Source organism: Dermochelys coriacea, chromosome 5 (assembly GCF_009764565.3).
Source record: "Dermochelys coriacea isolate rDerCor1 chromosome 5, rDerCor1.pri.v4, whole genome shotgun sequence".
NCBI classification, from domain to species: Eukaryota; Metazoa; Chordata; order Testudines; family Dermochelyidae; genus Dermochelys; species Dermochelys coriacea.
In genome coordinates, this window is record NC_050072.1 from 42,278,282 (window position 1) to 42,294,269 (window position 15,988).

The window sequence follows — 15,988 nt, forward strand, 5'->3', positions numbered from 1 at the left end:
GTTGAAAACCACAGCTTTAGCATACAGGGCATACTGGAGGTGTGGCCGGAGTGCCTTGTGCTCCAGCAATCCTTGACTACATAATGCCCACAGGGGACTGTTACCAGCTTGTGTAAATTAAAGAACTACTGCTCTAATTTATATTCCCAGACTTGGAGGCGTGTAAAGATGGCTTTAAGCCTTTGCCACCTTTGCTCCCGTCCCCGAGGCTCCCCCACCCTCGCGCCTCTCCACCCCCACCCCTGATGCCTCCCTCCCCACCACTCACTCCTTCCTTCCCAAGGCCCCCCCACCTGCCATTCGCTCCTCCCCTCCCCTAACCCCCACCACCACCTGCACCTCTCCACTCCATCCCACTGCTGCTCTGGGCCAAGGTAGGACCAGGCAATGAAACTGAGACCAGGGAGCTTGTCTCTCTTGTGCTGTCAATGACATCCCCTGCTGGCACCCACATAATGGAGGAAGCTGTCTGATTCAAATGTGGAGGGAATAAAAGCTTTTGTAACCATAACTCAGCTCTCTTGTGTGTATCCATGATGATACTGTCTATAATTATAGCATCACATGCCATTTTTTCCACAGGACCCCTGCCTTATTCAGTACACAGGATGGATCTGCTCTGGGGATGAACTGGGGTTGTGTTGTAAAGCAGGCTGTTGTCTGTAAGACCCCTGCCTCCTTTATTCAGAGATTGGAAGGTATGTAGTAAATTAGGTAGAGGGTTCCTTTCTGGCACAGAAAGAAGGGTCTTGTGATTAAGAGAGTTGAATGGGGCCTGGAGAATTGGATTCCATCCCTGCCTCTGCCACAGAGTTGCTATATGATGCTGGGCAAGTCAGAGGTGGTCACCAATTGTGTATCCTTCATTTTCTGAGTGCCCAACATGAGATCCTGGGGCCCAATTTGCAGAAGTTCTGAGCACACACAACTGCAACTGAAGTCCATGTGCCTCAATATATAAAGTGCTATATAATGCTAAGTACTCTGAAAAATCAGGTCCTAGGCATCTCAAATTGGGAACCAGAAATAGAGGATATTTTTGACCTTAATCTCTCTGTGCCTCAGCTCATCTTTAAAATGGATATATAATACCTCCTGCTTTCCTCATGGGGTTTTTGTGAATATTAATTCATAGTTTTGAATCACTCACATACAATAGTGATGAGTGCCATAGAAAAGCCTATGAGGAAATTTATAATTTGGTCATCATAACAGGGTTTGAATAGTGTGCAGTAAAAAAGACTAGGGCCACACACTGAACAATGAGGATAAAACAAAATATTGAATAGCTGTTTGTTAACTGAGCACTGTGCACCCTATACACTGAACGAGGAAAGAATCCTGTGGAAAAAATGGCACAAGATCATGTTAATTAAAGACTATATTATAACGAATACACACAATAGGCCAAATTAAGGTTGCACGAGACAATGAATTCTATAAAATAACCAAAGCCACATAGTGTTTCTAGGATTTTTCCATACTTCCTTCTTTTTCCAGCCTATTTTTTCCAGTTACAATATCTCCCTCACTTATCTTTTTCCCTGATTCAGCCTCTTTTTTTTTAATTGAGTATCCCTGTCTTCTATTGGTGTATAGCAAAAGGTGTTTCATATACTGCAGTAAAAAACAATTCACATGGGAAAAGCAGATAGTTTCTATATGAATTATAGCTACAGTGAAACAATTATTCCCTGAACAGAGTCCTCATTTCCTTAAAGAAGATCAATCACTACAGCACTTTCTCACATTAAACTGAAAGAATGGAGAGAGAAGAGTCTGGTTGTAGTCACCATTAACTACTTAAAAAAAGACTTTTGTGTTAAGGTAAACTTTCACATTCATAATCAATTCATTTACTTTTCAATTTTTCATACATTGTTTACAGATTAAATACTAATATTTTAGCATCTTTAATTAGACAAAGATTTGCTCCTTCACAGCCAATCTCTTTCTCCCATATAGTAATGAATTCGTGACATTACAATCATTTTCATGACAAAAGGCTCTGGAGTGAAATCTTGGCCCTCCTGAAGTCAATGGGAGTTTTGCCAGTGACTTCAGTAGGGCCAGGATTTCACTCACTATATCATAAACATGGGATTTGCCACCACTTGCTGCCTCTTAATGCTTGGAACTGCCTTTCTATCCTAATGAGATAGATATTCTACCTCTTTCTTTGAACTTTCTCCTTAAAACTTAATTCTTCTACAAGACTCACAAATGCTAATGCAGATCACTAAAAATTCTGTCACTCACCTATTATGCAACATAAAACCCCATGACAAAGGAACAACAAAAAAGACACTACGTTAGCACCATCCTCTAGATCTCCCAGTGTATTTTTGTCTCAAATATTTTTCTAGTTAGCGCCACAGGAGAGGATCTGTATCTTTCTTTGTGTCCTATGCAATGCTGAGCATACTGTTGGAATGTAAACAATAAACAAGTAATAATAACTACCTCAGGATCTAGCAGAATGATACTGTGAGGGAGAAAGCTCTAAATACAAAAACCTTGATTAGCAAGAAAAGGAATTTAAGTACTTGGATTTGAGTTCAATTTTAAAAAAATTCCCCCCTCCTCCCAGTATTAGTTACCCTTAAATTAAAATGAAGCATTTCCCTTGATAAGGGGACATACACTACCAAGGTCCAGGGATGGATTTAAAAATCTTATTCTCTTGTCTTTTGAAACTGATGTGTGTGGTGGAGGCGATGAATTTAGTCTCCAGAGAGAAGAAAGATGCTGCTTACACAGCACTTCTACTCACCAGTCCATGCAGCAGCAATGGTGTTGGCTTTGAAGGAAGCCAACTGTCCTGCTTTCCCAGCCAGAGGTAAAGAATTGCATTGGTGGCCACTAGAGGGAGGAGGATTAGGAATACAGTAAATTGTGGGCAAAAGGCACCCATGATGAACTCACATGGGACAACCCACAAATCCCCCACCACTGCCAATAGCCAATGAATCTCAGATACTGCTATGGGCTGGGAAGTATCATCCAATAGTGAAATATCTACTACTGAAAAGCTGCCAGTATGCATCCTTTGGTGGTTGGAGGATAGGAGGGCCTGCCTAAGATCATATGAACTACATTCCTCTTCCCTTTGTTACAGATACCTTATATATGCCTTCTGAGTCTTGTTTATTTCCTTACTTAAAACTTCAGATGTCTTTTATCAAGAAAGCTCCTGTGAAAAGCTAGCATGCCAGCTTCAAGAGAGTCTCAGGAGAAGCACCAGCCGACAGACACTCACTGTACCAAGAAGTACTGTATTTAATCAACAAATCTGTACAAATTACATGAAGTTGAAAATAAACAAAATACAATGTGATAATCAAAATAAACTTTCTTTCACTAAATTAAGGCTTGAAGCAGACCTGAAATAAATGTTTTCAATTAGTTACCTAAACAAATATGAGGCAATGTATATTTTGTAATTCAACTGACCCTTCAGCTTGATTGCCTGATATGTGTCTTACCTCCAGCACAAGTGGCAGAACATTCTGACCAAGGCAAGTGATTCCATGCAAAGCCAACTTCATTGTCTCCACTGCCAGTACGAGAGATGGGAACATTGAATTTATACCTTATCCCCAAATTCTGTTCCTGTAGCAGAATCTGCAGTTGAAAACAACTAGTTATACCATTAAAATATGCAAGCAGAGAGCAACTACAATGACATTTAACCTAGGAATGTGTTATGTCTTGTACAGGGGGAAAATGTCATAAAGCAAGCAACAATAGTTCTTGCAGGTATTCCCAGAAGAAATCTGGACTAATTTTTAAAACACACACACACTGATTTTTTCCATTGTGTAAGGTGAGTTTTTTTCTTTCAATTTTTTTTCTTAAAATTTGTTTCTGACATATTAACAATTCTAATCTTCCGGGCATCATTAAGTTAAATTACTTCATGGAGGTATCAAGACCAGATAATATTAAAGGACTTTATTGTGGCTGACCCTTCTAGGTGTGCAACAATCTTCAAACCCCCATCTTGAGCTCTTTTGCTGGGACTATCCACAACATGGCTGGGTAACTAATAAGACCCTTACCTGGTTAGGGCTTCTACATACTACCACAATATCAATATTACGAATAATACTCCAATCTGGCATCAGTAATGGCACTAACTGCCAATAGGGAGACACAGGAGGGTGGAGCTATTTCCCCAACACCCACAGTACAAGGCAGTAGTGTGGCTGGGCACATGGGAAGAGTGTGCACTGGTTCCTTTTACAGACTGGCAGAGCTCCTACTGCAGGTGCAACACCACCTATCACCGGGTGAAACCATCAATAATTCTTCTTGTGGTTCCTGCTATAGCACAGTACTTCCACATGCCACTTGCTCAATACAGTGCTGTGCCTTCAAGGCAATCTAGCTCTGAATCTCCAACCTGACATTTTTTTATTGCTGCTGCTAACATCTACAGTATATGTTAACAAAAGCAGCCTGGATGAGTCTCAGAGATATTTCTTACCTCACCATGCCTCCAGTTATAAATTACTTTGAGGCATATGCTCCCCTCTGTGAGAGAGCAAAATGGTGAATAATCTTCAGTAGGGAAGTTACTGGTGCTGAGCTAATGAGAAAAGTAGTTAATGCAGTAGGCACCTCCTCTCCACATAATCACTTCTAGCCTCTCCACAGCTACCACAGGCAAAACGGGCGTTACATTGTTGGGAGCGTGGCCAGGTATGTCCACAGTCAGGGAATTTATTATGGGCCAGACCATAATATCTCACATCATAATTAGACCCAGTGAAATCAACAGGGCTACTTCTGGAGTAAGGTATTACCTGTTGTGAATAAGGGCATCAGAATACAGTCCAATGAAATTGTCATATAACTTGCCACTTTCATACACCACCAATAGGTGTGACCACATCATATATCCAGTTTTCAATTTATGTTGCCATTATTGTGAGGACCAGGAAGCAAATGAAACTAGGAGGGATCCCCCCTATGGCCTGAGGAGTGAGGGATTTTCACTGATATTTTCTGTAGATCTCCTGGCAGTACAACAGTTTGTTGTTAGCTCTCTTCCTTATCACCATAGCTATCCCATCAGTTTTGAGACGAGAAAGAAGTGAGTGGGAGGTAATCTCAAAGTGCAAGAACTAGGCAAGCCCTACTCCTTTTCAATGCAATTTTACTCAGTTTATTTCCCCCTGTTACTTGGAACATAAAATCATGTTTGAGTTCAAAAATATATTCATTATAACATTACCATGACTATGAGATTTTCTGAAGTAGGGCCTAAAGCTTCCAAAGATTCAGGTTCCTCTGTTGGCCTCTTGTAATGAAAAGCTGTCCCAGCAACATCAAACTTTCTAGGCCAGTCAATAGTCCAGGCACCATTAATATAGTAGTCATCCTCTTCAGATTTTAAAGCTTAAAAAAAAATACAAGCCACCTAAAAATTGGAAGCAGCATTTATAATAGAGAAGCCATTGCAAATGAAACTACTAATGTGACAGAAGTATGGGTACTTTAGTTCTATATCCCTGGTTTCAAAGTAGTTTAAAACCTACTTTTCCTTTTGGCAGAATGACCGAAGTGTGGCACATGGAGATCTACAATACTGACTTTGGCTATTATCTCCTGTAGGCAGGTGTGATCTGCAGAGACTACAGGTATCAGCAAGAACAGGCCATGCAAATCAAGATATGGTGGTGCATGCTAGAACTTGTATCAATAGGCTGTGCACTCTGTTCTACACCTGCAATCTGCTCCATTGTATGCAAATTAGATTTACCTCTTAAATGTATGAGTTGCAATGTACCCTTCAGTTGAACAACATTTTGATACCCCTGCCTTTTGGAGTGTGGGACATGCAAACCTTGTGGGCACAATAAAAGTGTGTGTGTGTTGGAGCAAGGAAGAGGCAGTATGAGTTTCAAAGCTGGTTCCCAAGCAATTCTTACTTCCTTATCTTTGACCCTTTGTATTCTGCTTTAGAAGCATGTACCCAGAAAGACAATAATTTTCAAAATCAGAAAACCCTGCACATTTCCCAGATGATTTCTCAGTGATTCTGTTCAGAGGTCAGGTAGCATGGAAGATAGATATGTATTAAATCAAACACAAAAGTGTGACCAGCTCTCAGATTGAGTCCTAGAACTAGTCAGTTGGCTATGCTGCTCCAAGTGAACATACAAATTCAATCACAGTTCATTATTACGGTTACACAGAATATTTACATTTTAATAATGTACAACTATCAACAACTGAAAATCATTTATATCCGCAAGAAATTAGTAATAAATACCAATAGTTTAATCAAACTATAAAATTTAGAAAACCAAACACTGGTTGCAGGAACGGATGGTGGTGTTTCACCAGGAAAGGGACCAGAGTCTCCTCACAAACTTCCATTAATTCCCAAACTGTGCTGAACTTTTCCAATATAATTTGTTAAGCTGCCATTGTCAACAAGGCACTTGATGAAAACAGCACTGCAGGTTGTATATCTATTTCTGATTCAACAGGTTATGGAAATTTCAGAAGACCGCAATCATATTTAAAGCAGCTTGAAATAAAAAATTAGTTTGATGGACAAATAAAATATTATTAGCTTTTGTATAATCTTCATCAGTTTGTTAAGGGTAGTCTTGCAGATTCTATTCAAGGGCAGATATTTGACTTTTTCTTTATAAAAAAGATTCCTTTTTTGATTTCTAAAATATGAAATGGACTTTGGAAAGCTGGCAGATTCTGAATGCTCTTTTATGTATACTATTGGCTCTGAGGTGGCACTAAGCATTCTCTCTCTCAGGTACTTGGCTGACTGGTCCTTGCTCACATGCTCAAGATCTAACTGATCACTGTATGTGGGGCCAGGAAGGAATTTTCCCCCACGTCAGATTGGCAGTGACCTTGGCGATTAAACCTTCCTCTGCAGCACGTGACTGCAAGTCACTTGCCAGCATTCTCTGCATATGTCTCACTTAATCAGTTCCCTGCCATTGCAGGAGCCTCAGGCACTGATGCACTTTGGTGCCTCCTATTCTTTGCCTGGGGCACATAGTAGTCTAGTCTCCTGTAGACTGTAATACTTATTACAGTCTAATTTAGGTTGTTGGGTTTAGCGAGTGGGTTCTTGGTGGTGTTAGTGGCCTGTGATACACTGGAGGTCAAACTAGATGATCTGGTGATTCCTTCTGGCCTTAAACTCTATGACTCTATGATCTCTTTGATTAAGGTAATAAAGAAGATTACTCGATTTTTTGGAATTCATATCTGTTTCTGTAACTAAAGTTTGTGGATATTGGCAAAATTCAAGACCAAGCCATGGATCCGTAGTCAGTCCTTATTGAGACAAAACATCTATTGACCTTAATAGGGAGAGAATTTAGGATTTGTCTTATAGATTGCAGGAGTGAGGAATTATACAAGTAAGCATCACAGGTCAAATTTTGTTCTAATATACCTCAATATAAATCTCACTCTAGTGACTTCATTGAAGTTACTCTGAAATTACACATGTAACAGAGAAGAATTTGGTCCTCAAACTTTTACTCTTCTAGGGTTCCTGGGTTTACTCCTGACTGTATGTGATGGGGCACTGATACCAGGGAAACATGTATGTGAAAAGAGAGTGATAAATAGCAGGAAGGGATGGTGGTGTGTCACCAGGAAAAGGACCAGAGTCTCCTCACAAATTTCCATTAATTCCCAAACTGTGCTGAACCACCATCAAACTCATCAGGTAGAGTGCAGAACAAGCTATGCTATTGTACAATACTAAAGGAAGAGAGCAGTGCTTATTGCTAGTTATCTATTTTGAGTAAGTGTATGAAAAATTATTAGACTAAATCTTGGTATTAGAATATTCGTCAGAATTTGGCCTCAGCAGAAACTAAATTTCCGGAATCCTAATTTTTATCCACTCTAACTTCAAAAAATCCAATCAGGTTAAATTAACAAGACAGGACATTTAAACATGAAAACATTTAAAACTACTGTACAAACATCAAAGAACTAAAATAAACCTCTCTGCAAACTATTTTATATAGATTTTTTTATTTGTTTAAAAAAATAAAACCAGAAAGTTTTCTCCTAACAGATTTTAAAACAGATTTGTCAAAAAAAAATATTTTTCCATATCATTTTCCCATTGTTGCATATGAGACAAATTTTTTTCAAAAGGGATGAGGTTCTGTGCTATTTTGCATTTGCAAAATAATTGCAGTAGCTAAGAAAACTAGTTTCCCTTCTGTCTGATATGTACCCTCAATCATGGAGTTAGAGATGCAAAAACCTGGTTTGTACTCAATTGTAATTGCAGTAACATGAGTGCAGATTTTACAGGTACAAAGCTGACCCTTTGAAAATGTGGTTCTTAATATGAAATGGCTGTGACAGGATATCCTGTGACCCTCATTCCTCTGCTTGAAATATGCAGTGTTGTTGTAGCCATGTTGGTCCAACAATATTAGAGAGACAAACTGGGTGAGGCAATATCTTTTATTGGACCAACTTCTGTTGGTGAGAGAGACAAACTTTCAAGCTTACACAGAGCTCTGCTTCAGGCAGAAGAAGCTTGACACCTTGTCTCTCTCAGCAGCCAAAGCTGGTCCAATAAAAGATATTAACTCATCCACCCTGTTTCTCTGCTTGAAATGTCAGTTATAAGCTATAGATGCTATTTCACCAGCAACACAACTTTTTGATGGAGGAGAGAGGAGAGGGAGTAGTATAATAAGTGTAATAAGCATTTCTCATTGCTAGCACTAAGTATGTAACGCTTCCTCCTAAAAGGGAGGAGGCTGACAATCCTGTTGAATTACAGTGATAGAGGGAAGCAGACATCCAATACTAGCATTACAACAAATAACTATGGGTGGAGTTAATTTATCTAGGAAGTTAGCTACCCTACACACTCCCATCTAGCACACATCACAGACAGTTCTTCACAAGCCTTTACACTGCTAGATATTTGCATTCCTGTGGCTAAGAGACAACAAATCAGCCTAATCAGCAGACCTGCAGCTTCTAGGACATAACAGCTTCTAGGACTGTCAGTTCATTAGAACAACTAACTCATCAGTTTCTTTTGACTGAGAAATGTGTTGCCTTGTATGTTTGTGAACTGACTGTTACGTAAACCAGGTTAGGGAAACATCTAGCTATGCTTGCTCTTTTGTCCTTAGTGAAGCCTGTTCTTACTCCATGGATCAGGTTGGCACTTGTTTGACCCCAAGATCAGAAGAGTACAAGGCAGGTTTAAAGCCACCTTTAAAGGGAGGAAGGATGCAGCCTGGAATTTGGGACTTGAATTCAATTTCCTGCTCTACCACAGGCTTCCTTGGGCAAGTCATTTTAGCTTCTCTGTGCCTCAGTTTCCTCATCTGTAAAATGGAGATAATAGTCTTTCCCCTCCTCACAGGAATGTTGTAAAGTTAAGTACATTACAGATTGTGGGGTAATCAGATACTATGGTTATGGGGGCATGTAAGTACCTAAAATTGATGGATAATATTACGTCCCCTGGTCCTGCACCCAGCAAAGCTTAGCCAGACCATTGAATCTGCTCCAGTATCTTCAAAACACTTTATAAATATTACTAGTTAATTAAGCTCTTGTGTTTAAACCAGCTCTTACCAATGTAGTTCTTTGACATAGCCACTTCTTTTACTTCAATGTGAACAGAACCTCTTGGAATTTGAATCACTTCCATGTAGCCTAAAAGGTAAAGTAAACCTTATTTATTATTATTACCTGGATGAAACTAGAAATTCATAAATTATGCTTTGGATTCAAATGTACCTGAACATTGCCTGTCACGCCAGAGAACAGAGAACTCTTTAAATCTCAGAGACAAATGTGAAAAACAATAGCAAGAATTTAACATGCAGCCATGAATTTCTCCTTTCTACATATTAATAAAGTTCTTCATAAAATGTTTCAGAATTCACTGATTAATTTATACATTGGCTGTGAAATACTAATATATTTTCTTCCATGTTTTGAACTTTCAGTTAGGTTCCATGTGGGTACAACAGTCCACCTTCATACAGTGAATCACAGGATAGGGAGTGATCTATATCTGCATACTTACCTCCTCTGGGCAATGAATCATTGAAGAAACCTTCAATGGCTTCACATGTGCTACCATCTCCTCCACACACACGGCATCTGTCTTCCTTTGCATCAGATCCCAAAATATTATCACAACCCACATGCTGAGAACAGATAAGGATAGAACAAATATTACTGCAGGCAGGAGGCTTCTTGGATCATTACCTGAAAATACTGAATATTTTCTCAAGAGATTTCTTCCTAAGTATCTGAGATTTAGTTCTCCCATTTGCCTACCTCACTTTGAGTGGCCCATATCATAAGAGGATTTTCACTTATCAGAAAAGGAGACTCAGAAATCAGAGATGATGCAAATTTAGTTTATAGATAATAAATAATTTGTGCTCCTATAGTGCTTTTCATAGGAGAATGTCACAGTATTTTACAAACATTAATGTACTACACCTTAACACAATTATTATTTAATATCTAGACAGTGTCCCCAAATGTTCTAATTTTCCTCTACCTTTGGTTTCTCTAACAAAACACTGTTTTCTATGTGTCCCTTGAATGGTTGCTTTAAAATAAGTTTTGTGGTGTTTTTGTTTCTATAAACCTTTACACCTTCACAGACCATCTTCTCACATCCCACAGAAAAGTAATACTGCTAAATTTGTGACATCACAAATATTTTGATAACAACAAACTCATATAAAAGCTTAAATATGTGAGTTCACTGCACACTCAACCGGAATGAAAGACTGAGCTGGATGCAGAGAGAGCTTCTGTATAATCTGGACTTGATTCTCTCCTGCAACCAAGCTCCAGCATTAGTTATACAAAAATACATTTATCCCACATTACCACCTGGAAATAAAATGCCAAGAAAACAGCAGCTGATAGGATTGGAAGAACTGCTGTGAAGAGTGAGGAAGAGAAGGGAGCTATTAAAATGTACAGGTGGTATATTATGTAGAGGGGATATCCATGCTTGATTTAAGGATTCACCTCAGCCAGAGAATGGGAGAAAATATATGCTGGAAAGGATAGAACAACTTAATAACAGAGGACAAACTGAACAGAGGACAACTGCAGCTTTACACTTCTTCAGATGATTATATAATACAAAGAAGAATCAAATGATCTCCAAAACAGAACATAAGGCAGCCACATGAACATACTGACAAAAATGTGATTTTTCTACCATCTTGTTTATAAATAATACAGATATGATCACAGAAGTTAAAGTTTCAAAATGTTTTCACTCCTAGGTAAATGAATACAATCATATAAATTTTGACTTTCTTACTGCTTACAAAAAGTAAAACAGAGATCTGACTAACCTCTGGTTCCTTATGTAGTCCTCTACTGGGAATAAATCTAATCTCCATTTCTGCTCATTTACTAAATAATACCTCAACTGTAAGAAAATGCAAACCTCCTAGTTTTAATTTATATTTTTCTTGCAATTGTGTGAAAGATTTTACTTCAGTTTTATCAAATACGTTCCCTTGTATTTTAATCCTGATGGGGCCCATTTTTGTGGAATTACGTGTAATATCTGGCATAGTCAGTTTTAAAATAATCATCAAAAGTATTAGCTGTTTTCTAGCATCTTCACATATTTTAGCATTCTGGAATAGTATTTATTGTGATTTTTTTTTGTCTGATCTGTGATTTGGTTTGCTAACACATGGCAAATCTTTGGTGCTAATTGTGTTACCTTTCTTAGAAACTATTTGATCTCATCATCTTTGATTCAATCATAAAAAAAATCTGTAGGCCTTGGTTCCACAAAGCACTTAAGATTGCACTTAACTTTAAGCATGTGAATAGTCACAAAGAAGTCAGGGGTTTTTTAAGTCAATAGCACTACTCCTATGCTTAAAATTAAGCATGTGCTTAAGTGTTTTGCTGAACTGAGGTTTTATTGGAATGAATAGCAGGGGCATCATTTGCAATCTGGGCCTCCGCAGATTTTTCATAGGTCTATATGCTCCATTAGGTCTTTCATTTTTTGCCTGCACTTCAGATTTTGCAGGATATAATATCATGGTATAACGTTCTATAGTCTGACATAACTTTGCCCCTCCCCCATTTTTTTTTGAAATGGCATCCCCGATGAATAGTAGTATAACCATAAATGTGGAAGTTACATGATATTTAAGAAAGAAAGCACTAATTGCCAAATTTATGGTTATACTACTGTTCATTCCAAAAAGGCCTCAGTTCAGCAAAGAAGTTAAGCACATGCTTTTCATCGACTGGTCGCTACAGTTACTGATCCTCCAACAGACACCAGAGATTAGGAGAAGCCAAAAGAGACTAAATAAAGGATTCTAATTTAGTCTTGCAATAGGGTGGCTTGCCCCTTAGGGGTTGGAGGCCTAGGGCCAGCAAACACTAATTAATGAAGGAACTGCATCAGCCCATCTGTGCTGTGTTGACAGTCTTGATGGGGCCTGATGGAGGACAGCTGATTCCCCTCTAAAGGGCAGCAGAAAGGTGTAGAGAGGATAGAAATGTTAGGAAGCTACGGTAGACACTGCAGAGAAAGAGGAAAGACTCCTAAAAGGATAATCCTCAGACCAGGGGAGTTGTATCCCAGGAGGACTGCTAGAGCAAAAGGAAGTCAAAGCCTGAGCTGCAGTCAGGAAAAGTCTGGGAATAGTGGCTGAAGTGTAACCCAGCTCTGGGAATAAGGGCTGGGGGGCTCCCCACCTAAAGGGAAAGAGATATGGAACATTTTAAATAACGTGGACTGCAGTTCTTAAGGGGCTTTGAAGAGGGGGAAACAGAGGCAGGATGTGTCAGAATGACCTCTGGCCATAAGGGGGTGCTCTGGAGGTGACTGCCCTGATTACAAGACTGCTGCAATTTCTAATGAAAGCTTATTGCAACTCATAATAATTTGCCTCATATCTGCAGTCTTCCTTTCCCTTGTCTCAGGCTCCCTGCTTATGTAAGAAATTAACTTTTATTGTCAACAATCCTTTATCTAGTTTAAAAAAAATACTGCAACTAAAATGCTATACAAAATTACTGCTGATAAATACTAGACAATATGAAGCAATCCCTAAATGTAGTATTTATTAAAAGATGCAACCTTGCATTCTCCATTGATACAGATATCCAGCGAATCAGCATTGCACTGAGTTCCATCAATTACTGCGGGGGCACGTTCAGTGTAAAAATTGTAACCTTCAGCCAAGCAGTTTAATGCACATGGTTTAACCCCTCCTAAACAAGCAAAACAAAGAAAAAATTAATGGACAGTTCCTAAAAAGGTCAGAACCAATTTTAAAAGCATATACAAAATCAGACTGGAAATGTATAGTCTCTTCTCCCATCTGAATACAGACAGATTTATAAGTTTTCTTTAATCCTTCCAAGTAACTTCTCTATTTGATTCCTTCTCTCTAAAAAGATTACTTCAGCTTATAGCAAAACAGGTGAATTAAGGTGAAAGGTGAGTTAAGGTCAAAGAGTCTTTAATAATAATAATATCACCCTAATGCCTGCTGAACATTTGAAAATACATAAAGATGTTCTTTAAAAAGCACTAACAGTAGCATAGCAATTGTTACTGTACTTTCAAGTTTTGAAATATAGTAAAGTTCACAATATGCCTAATAAAATTAACAATGTTTTGAGATGTAGGACCTGAATTTAAAGTGAATTTAACCTGCCCTCCCTTTTCTTGAATGCTTATAATTCCGCTGGCTCAATTTTTTCAAGAGGATATTTAGATGTCTAATTACTTGACTTGTAGCACAATCCAGTAATTGGATGTTTAGGTGCCCTCATTTAATCAGCAAATAACTGCCAGGAGGGCCTGATTTTTACAAGCACTTCTGAGAGGTGCAAGATGCCCTCAGCAACAACTGACGATACTGGGAGGTAAGGATCATAATTATTTGTAAGCACAAACTGTGAGCACAAAAATACCTAATTTTTTAAAAATTAGGCCATAGAAACTACCTCACACACAGCACCAAAAAGGATCCCTAACAATTATATAATAACAAGGCACTAAACACAGCTCTTGAGTTCAGTTTTTCAGATGTGTGGAGAGTGGGCAATGAAGAAAATATACAGCAAAGATTTCCATTCTTATTTCACTATTACTAGCTAGCATGGAATAGCAATAATATCATTAATTAGGTCACTTTTCCTTTGTTTTTTATGATAGGATAATGAACAGAAATATCCTGCTTAGCAGTTTGAAGGCTTACATTCAAAATGTCCTGAACAGGACAAAGCTTTCAGTATATTTTTAGGTTAATGGATAGCACTCCTAATTAGGGCTGTCAATTAATCAGATAACCTCATGCAATTAACTCAAAATTTATCGCGATTTAAAAAAATAATCACGATTAATTGCAATTTTAATTGCACTGTTAAACAATAATGGAATAGCAATTGATATTTATTATAAATATTTTGGATGGTTTTCTACATTTTCAAATACATTGATTTCAATTATAACACACAAAGTGTACAGTGCTTACTTTATATTTTTATTACAAATATTTGCACTGTAAAATGATAAACAAAAGAAATAGAATTTTTCGATTCTCCTCATACAAGTACTGTAGTGCAATCTCTTTATCGTGAAAGTGCAACTTACAAATGTAGAGGGTTTTTTTTGTTACATAACTGCACTCAAACAAAACAAGGTAAAACTTTAGAGTCTACAAGTCTACTCAGTCCTACTTCTTGTTTAGCCAATCGCTAAGACAAACAAGTTTTATTTACATTTGCTGGAGGTAATGGTGCCTGTTTCTTATTTACAATGTCACTTGAAACTGAGAATAGGCATGGCTCTTTTGTAGCTGGCGTTGCAAGGTATTTACATGCCAGGTATGCTAAAACATTTCTATGCCCCTTCCATGCTTCGGACACCATTCCAGAGGACATGCTTCCATGCTGATGACGCTCGTTTTAAAAAAATAGTGCATTAATTAAACTTGTGACTGAATTTGGGGGAGAATTCTATGTCTCCAGCTCTGTGTTTTACTTTTCTTCTGCCATATATTTCTTGTTTTATAGCAGTCATGGATGATGACCCAGATATGTTCTTGGTTTTAAGAACATTTTCACTGTAGATTTTAAAAAAACAAAAAGTAACCGTGTGAGATTTTTAAAGATAGTTACAGCACTCAACCCAAGGTTTAAAAATCTGAAGTGCCTTCCAAAATCCAAGAGGGATGAAGTGTGGAGCATGCTTTCAGAAATCTTAGAAGAGCAACACTCTGATGCAGAAACTACAAAACCCAAACCACCAAAAAAGAAAATCAACCTTCTGCTGGTGGCATCTGACTTAGATGATGAAAATACACATTCGTTGATCCGCTCTGCTTGGGATCATTATCAAGCAGAACCCGTCATCAGTATGGACACGTCCTCTGGAATGGTAGTTGAAGCATGAAGGGACGTATGAATCTTTAACGCATCTGGCACATAAATATCTTGTGACACTGGCTACAACAGTGCCATGTGAATGCCTATTCTCACATTCAGGTGACATGAATTAGAAGCAGGCAGCATTATCTTCTGCAAATGTAAACAAACTTGTTTTGTCTGAGTGACTGGCTGATCAAAAAGTAGGCCTAAGTAGACTTTGTTTTGTTTTTGAGTGCAGTTTTTTTTTGTACATAATTCTACATTTGTAAGTTCAGCTTTCATGATCAAGAGATTGCACTACAGTACTTGTATGAGGTGAATTGAAATATTTTTTTTTCTTTTTTACAGTGCAAATATTTGTAGTAAAAAAAAATAAAGTAAGCACTGTACACTTTGTATTCTGTGTTGTAATTGAAATAAATATATTTGAAAATGTAGAAAACATCCAAAAATATTTAAACGGTATTCTCTTATTAACAGCATGATAAATCGTGATTAATTTTTTTTTATCACTTGACAGCCCTACTCCAACTGATTCTTAGTTGAAGAG

The 15,988-nt window shown here is 38.1% G+C and overlaps 1 protein-coding gene across 4 annotated transcripts in view; it reads right to left on the bottom strand.

The window, feature by feature from the left end:
• ADAMTS6 (ADAM metallopeptidase with thrombospondin type 1 motif 6) overlaps nucleotides 1-15,988 on the bottom strand; it is a 319,968-nt gene that overhangs the window by 64,476 nt on the left and 239,504 nt on the right. For all 4 annotated transcript variants that reach the window (XM_038403172.2, XM_038403171.2, XM_043514172.1 and 1 more), the window contains 5 exons: nucleotides 13,139-13,272; nucleotides 10,073-10,196; nucleotides 9,616-9,696; nucleotides 5,240-5,403; nucleotides 3,486-3,624 (listed from right to left, as the gene is read on the bottom strand). In XM_038403172.2, coding sequence (XP_038259100.1) covers nucleotides 3,486-3,624; nucleotides 5,240-5,403; nucleotides 9,616-9,696; nucleotides 10,073-10,196; nucleotides 13,139-13,272 — 642 coding nt within the window. The remainder of the gene's footprint in view (nucleotides 1-3,485; nucleotides 3,625-5,239; nucleotides 5,404-9,615; nucleotides 9,697-10,072; nucleotides 10,197-13,138; nucleotides 13,273-15,988) is intronic.